This window comes from Pinus tabuliformis, chromosome 2_2 (genome assembly GCF_031772625.1).
Source record: "Pinus tabuliformis cultivar Carrire ecotype Pingquan chromosome 2_2, CPIR1, whole genome shotgun sequence".
NCBI lineage: Eukaryota > Viridiplantae > Streptophyta > Pinopsida > Pinales > Pinaceae > Pinus > Pinus tabuliformis.
In genome coordinates, this window is record NC_142300.1 from 161595235 (window position 1) to 161604766 (window position 9532).

General features: G+C 33.4%; 1 protein-coding gene across 1 annotated transcript; it reads left to right on the plus strand.

Moving 5' to 3' along the window:
• The first annotated feature begins 5603 nt into the window (after positions 1-5603).
• LOC149191927 (uncharacterized) lies at positions 5604-8569 on the plus strand. Its single transcript, XM_089404426.1, has 2 exons — positions 5604-7900; positions 8225-8569. Exon 1 carries the CDS (start codon positions 6089-6091, stop codon positions 7667-7669), a length of 1581 nt encoding a protein of 526 aa, XP_089260552.1. The 5' UTR covers positions 5604-6088; the 3' UTR covers positions 7670-7900; positions 8225-8569.
• The last annotated feature ends 963 nt before the right edge of the window (positions 8570-9532 follow it).

Genomic DNA, 9532 nt, shown 5'->3' on the forward strand with positions numbered 1-9532 from the left:
TATAACAATGGTTAAGGGATGGAATCCCTTATAAGCCATTGAGTGAGGGGTGAAAACCCTCACGAGCGTTTAATAATAAGATTAAACATTTGCTGGTTTTCACCCTACGGGGTTTCCAGGGTATATCGGTGTTCAATGATGTGATTGCTTATTGTGTTAGTTTGATGATGTTGAATCCTTGATGATGATGATTCTTTATTTGATGTGATAATCATAATGTCCATGTAAATGATTAATTAATATGGTTAAGGAAATCATGAAATGGATGCAAGGTTCATGAGACAGTTTATGTTATTACACTACAGTAGTGGTTGTCAATGGTTATGAAACTTACTGTTCTCTATTGCAATTCACCTTATGTACTAATGAACATTATATCTAATGGTTAACAAGGAATGTGGAGTTGTGAATTGGATAATTACTTGTGGTAATTTGTATAAAAATTCTAACTCCCTGCTTTTACATGTGTGGTTACCGAGGTATGTTTCATATATATATATATATATATATATATATATATTAGGGATATGTAATTTATTCCATTAATTAATATGGATTTCATATATAGTGTTTTAAAAATGTTAATAACAAAAAAAGTTTAATGTGAATTATAAATCAAATGTTTCAATGTGCATGTAGAGAGTGTATATATGTGGAGATGTTTTTTTATCCCATTAATAAGTTCTTTTTAATTTAAAGTATGATGGGGATTTATAATTCTTTGAATGTTTTATATGAAATTGACATTTAACATTTTAAAAACTATTAATAATTAATATATATGTAAAAAGAGAGAAGGGAGAAAGACATTGCATGTAAAAGAATATTAATAACAAAAATAATTTTATATATTATTAAAAACATGTCAAAATTAAAATTTGTTTATACTCAAAACGTTTAATTAGAATATTGTTTAAAACATGCCTACATCTTAACTCATCTACCAAGGTTTCCATCTTGAAAAATTGGATCCCTCTTAAAAACATTTAAAAAAATATTAATAACAAAAATAATTCTATATATTATAAAAAACAAACAAAATAAAATAAAAATTTCTTACCATAAAAACATTTTATTAATATTAATATATTGTTTGAAACATAAATACATCTTAATTCATTTATCAACATTTACAACTTAAAAAATTTGTTCTTTCCCAAAAAAATCGATAAAGTAAAATTAAAATAAATTTACCTTAATAATAATAATTATTTAATTTTAAAATCACAACTAACCAGAACCGTAAAATTATAATAAACTAACCTCATTTAATAAATTTGGGAAAAATTACAAATTAAATTTCTATTGACTTATTTCTATAAAAACAATTTACAAGCAGTGTGATGTCACATGTAACTAACTCTTAGACAAATAAATAAAGAAATATAAGGAGGGCGCTTTCTACAATGGTCGATGGCCAGTATAGGGTAAAAAAACTACTCACATTTCACCTTCAATAGGCGTGGTAACTGTCGGAATTGTTTACATAGATGTTGTCCCACAGTCTAACAAACACAACATAGTTAATATAAAAAAATTAGTGCAGTGATGTGTGGTTTAACGGTAAGTCAAATGGGCGAAGCTCGGGAGACCAAAGTTCAAATCTCATGGAGTACAGTGACCTGCTGTGGTGGCGGCTAGAGGGGCGGACTCCCCCTGACCGCTGGGTCTGCTCTTGCTAAAATCATAGGATCTTAGCATACCCGACTTGCAGGTGGTTGGTTATGCTCTTGGTGTTATAGTGGCAGCAATGAGGTTTGATCCTGGGTTTCCCGTGCATTAAACTTGATAGTTACCGATTCACCATGTGGTTAAAAAAAATATATATATATAAAAAAATTATGGTGCCATCCATGAACAACAGTTTGTGGGTTAAGTTGCGGTCGAATAATACATGGGCGGAAGCTTGATGCTCACGGCAGGGAGTCTTTTCCATTTATATGGGATTTCTCGGGATAACATTTTTTGATGAGTGATAGCTTTATTAATTTTGATCAATATAATTGGATTTTGATACTGAGATGATAAAGAGATGTGAGGAGAAATAAGTTTTCATCCATTTAAAATTTATTTATTTATTTTGTAAGATTACAAAAAATTATAGAAAATATGTAAAGTGTTTAAAATTTATTTATTTATTTTGTATGATTACAAAAAATTATAGAAAATATGTAAAGTGTTATATTTAAATGGTTTAGTTTCATTTTAAAAAAATGATTTTTTCACCAAATTTTATGATATAATCTCAAGCAAGATTACAATTTTTTGTTATTTAAAATATATTTTGAATGTATAAATTGATTCGACACTTTGAAAAAATTTTGCGACACTCAAATTATACAAATTAAACAACTTCAAGGCAAGTTTTTAAAAATCTTTGCCAGATTTTTATTAAAATTAATCAGCAAAATGCTCTGAAAAAATAAAAATCATTTCGTCTTTAAAGTAAACTACACCTATTTAAATGTTTATTATCGTATTTATTATTTTATTATATGAATTTATTTTATAAAAGTGAAAGGAAAGTGGATTAAATATGTATGTTAATCTGGCAATCATTATATTAGTCAAATGACCACTTACTATGCAAATATCTTCTTTATTATTATTTTTTTAAGTTAATATTTTCATTGATATATCATAAAATTATAAATGTCATGAGATTTTATTTGTCTTTGGCTCACCATTCTAAAAATTAGACTAAAGACAAACAAAATAACTGCTTATCAAGCATTAATGAAAAATGAGTTATCCCTATAACAAAAAACCAACAAGAGTAAGATAAAGTACACTACCATTGCTTAAACCATATGCATGGAATAAACAACTAGAAACTAGTAGAGAGTATGGATGTCCCATAAGCAGGAAAACCAATGGTAAAAGTAACAATAATATAAACTAGAGAAAATAAAACAACAAATAAGAAAGACTTATGAGTTGTGAGGATAAGGAAATGTCTATTCCAATGGGATGGTTCTCATTCTTAGAATGCGATGCCAGTGCTGGACATGGAGGTGAGTGAGATGACCCTTTACATCCATCAACAACAACTTCAATTCATCCAACCTATGAAAGATGTTGCCCTAAACATCCTTCTCGTCAACCAATACTCTACCGAAAAGTGTTTTGACATGCCAATATAAGTCCACCATTCACAAATAATGATTATGTTTGTTCTTGGTGTTCCTAGTGTCCAAAATCCAGACAACGATGCCATTCATAACCTTATCGTCCAAAATGTCCTATCTTTAATAATGAACTTTGCCCTCAATAACATGAATTTCTGAGTGTATCTTAGGTGTAGTATGATCTTGGAAATGACACACAAAAACCTCAACACAGAACTGAGCTCACAAATTGCCAATATTCCCACGTCCTCCACCAGCTCGATGACTACGAGTGCATTGACATGTCATTGTAGGCTTAGGAAGGAAGAGGCAGACTAGATTGAGAAGCCCTAAGGCCAAGGGATGAATAAAATGTAGCTCAAAGAATAGATTGAGACCTTCATGCAAGAAAAAAATTGAATCCACTACCATTTGAAGGTGCCCTGTACTTGTTGACTATTTCATTGAGGGTGAGAGGAAAACTAGAGAAAGGCGACCAGACGAAGGCAAGAAGAGAGAGGAATGGTAGCCAAAATTCATGACAACCAAAGAAAACAACAAGGAAAGAAGGGTGACTAGAGCTAAGTAAAATATATGTTGAAGAGCGTAAAGATAGACTCCCCCTCCTCTTGAGAAATATGGAAACGTCGAAGACGTGCATGACTTCAAAGCCATTGCATGCAATGTGGTGCCAATCATCATCCCTAAGACTTGTATTAATTGATAGACCGATAAGGTGGCACATTAAGACTTCCATTACCCAATACCTCAGCCTATTATCTTCAAACTATATTGCAACTGACAATAAGCACAACAGTAAAAAAAAAAAAAAAACCTTATAAACCATAAACCTTATAAACCTTTACCATTATTAATTTACCATAATTTATTAATAACCATTATATCTAGTTTAATACTATTTAATACTATTTATTTGTAATTAATTAATTTAGGAATAATAATAAATATAGGTTTTTAATAAATATAATGACCATTATATTTAAACATTATATTTATTATATTCAATTAACTAATAATAGTATGTTTCTGTTAATAATAAAATTATTAGTTTGACTATGATCATCAGGTCAAAATTAGCCGTTGCAATATAACCGTTGGGGTCTCTGCACACTCTATTTAATCAAGCTTAGCCAGATCAGTTCTTCAACTTGTCCTGACGATGAACCACACTGGTTGGTTCGAAACGCGTCGACAAAAGATTGATTATGTGATTTTGCCGAAGATTACTAAACAACATTATTAAAAAAAACCTTATAAACACCTTTATTAATATAAAAAGTATAATATATTTAAAATTATATATTATCATACATAAAATCTCATTATCCATATAAAATAACACATAAAACAATAAAATAATTTAAAATAAAAACTATTCCAAAATACCAAAATAAAAATAAATAAATAAATTATATCTTACTATTTATTATTATTGTTTAATATTTTTATACATTCCCCAACATATTTCATACATACTCATCCTCTAATTATTCTATTATATTAAATTAAGGAGTAGTCTTTAACGCGACTTTTTGAAAGCCTTTCTGGCGATTTTTTCCGGTGAAAATCCGGCAGTAATTTATTGGAATCCAAGTTTGATAGCTAATTTCTGCACAATGAAATCGTCCCAGGGGTTTTTCAGGTGTGAATTTATAATGCTCCAAGTTTGATAGCTAATTTCTGCACAATGAAATCGTCCCAGGGGTTTTTCAGGGTGCTGAATCCGAATATGCAGTTAAAAAACCATTTTAACTGCAACAAATCATGATTTCATCTCAATTTCTTCCGCCGGATTCCGTCACCGGAATCTCAAAAAGTCGCATTATAGACAACTCCTTAAATTAATCTTACCACTAATTCATTTATTAGGTTAAATTTATTAAAAAGATAATTAACTAAGTAGTAAACTAAACCATTATTATTATAAACATCATTATTATGAAGACCATCTCAATATATAATCTTTAAATATATATTAAATTTTTTATTTTTATAAGGACCACATCTACATATATATATTACGAATTTGATTTTTATAAGAACCACATCAATATAATTATAAATGTATATTAAAAATTAAAGAAACAAAAATGAATAAAGATATTGATTCGTCAAACCGCTAGTCGTAGTTATTTACGTACTTTATTGGTAAATAAATGTGGTCAAAGTTGCATCACTCATGAAAATTTAATGGAAAAATATTAAAAAATCATAACTATTTAAAAAACATTATTATTCATATAATTAAAGTTTTACTCGTCGTACAAGTTTTCCACCCCATCCATTTTGGAGAGACTTGTTATGATATTCCTTCCACACAAATATGCTAACAGTAAGAAGCCAGCTTCCCCTACCCCTACAAATGTAGGGGTGGGAATCTAAAGTTGGCCAAAGGTATTGATGATGATGTTGGTCTTATACTGGAACCTGGAGCCTCATCATTTTTGTTGGGTAGCCAATCCGACGAAACCCTCTCCTACGTGACATGGAGAGATATATATATATATAACTAGTAAAGAGAATTAATGCTCATTCATTGAAGACATGGGTACATAAATTTTTATCAAAAAGCTGCAGAGGCACAGGCCAGGGAAAGGAGGAGCGAGCGCTCGAGTGGGCGAGAAGAGGAAATTAAGGGGAGAATCCTCTGCCGTTTCCTAAGTCTTGTCTTTATCTCTTTGAAAGAGTTGTGATTGGCAAGCTTTTGCTGTTGCTCCTCCTGGGCAGATTAACATAAATGTATTTATAATCGATTGATTAACCTATAAATATTCGATTGATTGTTCGTTTGGGGGTGGTGAGATTCTCTTTAGCGTCATGAGCATTCTCATGAAGCTTTCTGGGCTTTCAATCTGGACAAAAGGAGCCACGATTCTGCTATAAAAAGGAAGAATTCAATTCTGCGGGAACTCTACCTGGGGTATTGGTATTGATTATGAATGTTATAGTTTAAGTCTCAGATGGGTTTGGGGCAAGATCAGGTTTTGGCCAGCAGGCACAATCAGCAACAATATATGTTGAAGAAGGAGCATGAGACGAGGAGGTCGGAAGAAGAGGATCGATGCTCTGATCAGGTAAGTAACTCGTTTCATAGTGTTGCTTCTTCAGCCAGGGGACTGTCTACCACACAACAGTGCCTTAGGAAAATAATGTTAATCATTACTAGATCGAATCACACTGAAACAACAAAGACCTCAAATGGGTTTCATAATTTGGTTGGCTGTACGAATGACAGAGCAGGGGGTCAGGGCCAGGGCCAGGGTCTGGTTATACAAAAATCCGCACCAAAAAATGGTGGTTTTGAGTGGAGTGTTAGGAAGAACCAGATTGTGCAGGAATTTCCCAGAAAATACGGGCAGCAGGAGGTTGAGCCAATGCCAAGTTTTTTCACGTTCATAAGGTCCAAGGAAGAGGAAGAAAATCAGAAAATCAGAGAGCAATGTTTTAACTTGAACTCGGGTCCTGGTGATGGGCTTGCTCTCAGGTTGGGCCTGCCACTGACTCCAGAGCAACCTAGATTGCAAGGGGTCTCTGTAGCTTCTCATAGTAATTTGTACTGGAACATTCTGGGAGAAGAGGCATTCGAGAGGGATTTAGGCAACCATTGGTGGGATTCTGAAGTTGGAAAAGGTCATGCTAATAATTCTTCGATTGGGAGACAGTACCATCTGGGTAATAATTCGTCTGTGGAATCAGAGAACCTTTCGGTATTCCAGCGGAGCTCCGAAGGCGAATATGATCCCAAGAATGATGCGAATTTTGCTGCTAGCGCTAGGGAGGTTTCAGAAATAGGAAATTCTGTGCAGAATGTTGTTGATGACCCCAAGGTCAATTTGGCTGAATGTGATGGAAAGGAGGAAGCAGCATGTTCCCTTTCGAATGATGAAACTGGAATTATGTACCCAGGTGATACAGACTCAAGAAGAGATGTTAGACAAGATAGTGGATCACACGAAGTCGATAGAAATGAAGAAGGTTATGTCCATACACCCATATGCAGCAAGACTGCCATTGAAGGTTGTGTGGAACAGAGTGTGTCTTGGAAAGAGTATTCGAACAAATGCGAGAAAGTTCATAATAGCAGACGAGAGTGTTATGGGAACTTGGACTTGCTTGTGGATGCTATTAGTCTTACTACCGGTGGTTTCTTTGAGGCAGAAGAGAAAGCTAGAAGTTCCGACTCTAAGAAGAAAAGAGGTCACAAACAGAAACAAACTTCTCCTTGCGAAGTAAAAAAGATCCATGCAGTAGATAGAGACAAAGGAACAGAGGAGAGGCCCTCTTTGTCTGGGTCTTCTTCACAGCAGGAGGAGAATTCTTTGGAAGAGTCTGAAACAATCTCTGGTAAACCCAAGAATGTTGAAGTCGAAAGCAACATTTTCAATTGGTATGCTGATTATGAAGATACTGCTCCACTGGTCCGATCTAAGCGTGGAAGAAATCAAACCCTTCCGCTCAAATTCCGGGACTCTGTGCTTGAACCTTGGAAACGAGTGTCTCGAGAGAGGGTGAAACCTTCCACCCAAGAAAATCCCAGCTAGGGATGGACAGCTGTAAAATCTTGTGCAATTATTAATTATAAACAGATTATAACATTTATAGTGGCCAGAATTTCAGTAAGTAGCTATTGCATTGTTGCATTAAGAAATCCGTCTATGAGGTGATAATGCCCAACTTCACTTGTTTCCAAAGATATCAACCCACTGCACCTTAAGTTGGAGTATTTCTTGATTTGCAAGAGAGGAAGCAGGGAAAATGTCATCTCATATCAGGTAAAACTGCCTTACTGGAACAATGTTTTCAAGCCATTTCCTTTGTTCTTTGTGTTCCTCTACCAATTGTACGCAATTATCACATACAATTACAAAATAGTGGAACCTAAACTCTAAGGAAGTAGCCCAAGCCTATTACAATGGTAAAACTGTAAAAGGAGAAGAAAGTTGTCTATGTATCCAGGGCCCAAACTGCCAGGCTGGCTATCTGCTTATACTTGTGAGATTGTTCTCGCACAGATAAAACCATGTTTATTTTGATGGATATGATTCAAGAAGAAAGCAAACTTAGTGATACAAAATATTGATTTGTTTATATGGCAGCTGCTGAGGAGAGATTGCGGACTTAGCAACCTACATCTGTACAGGAGGATATGTAAGGTTTAGCATTAACAGAATAGGTGATTTCTAGTATTTATATAAATTTCATTGTTTTTCAACAGCAAATAACAACATGCGTATTGAGCCCCCGCTAAGTTACATTGACGGGCTGTTTCTTCTTGGTTTTTGAATCTTTTCACTTGTTTTAGAGTGAACTTGTAGATTCAGAATCTGTAGATATGCTGGAGGAAAGTTAGTCTTTGAAAGTTGTTATGGTGATGATTACAAACCAAACAAAGGGAAGATATTTCTTTGAAAAGGTTCATGTAAATGTTTCCTGTATAGAAACTTATTTATCTATGCATGACAGTGAGGATGGAAAATTGATTCGAATAAATTTTCTAACCTCATATTTTTTGGATGTGCATTTCACATTTCATAAAAGAGGAACCTATTGTATATCTAAAAAAAATTTCCAAACTGATAGAAAGGACCATTCCATTAGAAACTTCTCTACAGAAATGCATATGTATTAATTACGTCAATTAGCCATCCACGATTCTAAGACATGCCTTTGTTCTTAACTTAATCCCAGCTTTCACATTTTATTTCGTGAAGCATCTTCTGAATATGAAATAAGTGTAAAACCTATCCAATAGTGTAGATTTACTAATTAAAGTGGGTTATTGAAGCCCAATAATATTTCGTAGCGCATCTTTGATTCATTTAAGGGAAGATAAAACCGGATTGATCAGTGCATTAAATTGATGCCAAATGCATTTTCATGCCTTGGGAGCTTTCTGAATATATTGAGCCCAACTAAGTCTTGTATTTGAGATCATTGTGTAGGACCTTTATTTTCTGTTAATTCACTTCTGTGAAACCTACCAGGGATTTTCCTTTATTCTGAGGATGGCACCTAAGGTAAACCAGATTTTTCAGAAGCTTAAGGGTTTTTTAACAATATAATCATTTAAGATATTAACATATCACTTGCTGAAATTGAACCTTGGTAGAGAGGACAGCTCCTCTTAACCACTTGGGTCAGACCCAATTGACAGAGCATTGTGCAAGATTTACAGAGCACATATAATATATTTTTTGTGTGATCAATCATCAAATGTTGTACTAACTTGTATATTTTGAATGATGTTTCTGTAGGCTATTGAAATACTCTTGCTGTAAATTCTCCATGCATATTGTCACAGTTTCTATACAGATTGAGTCACAGTAATTTATTCAGGTAAAATATAAGCAAATAAAACTTTAATTTGGATGATGCTCTAGATGATAGTAAAAATCCGCCGTTAA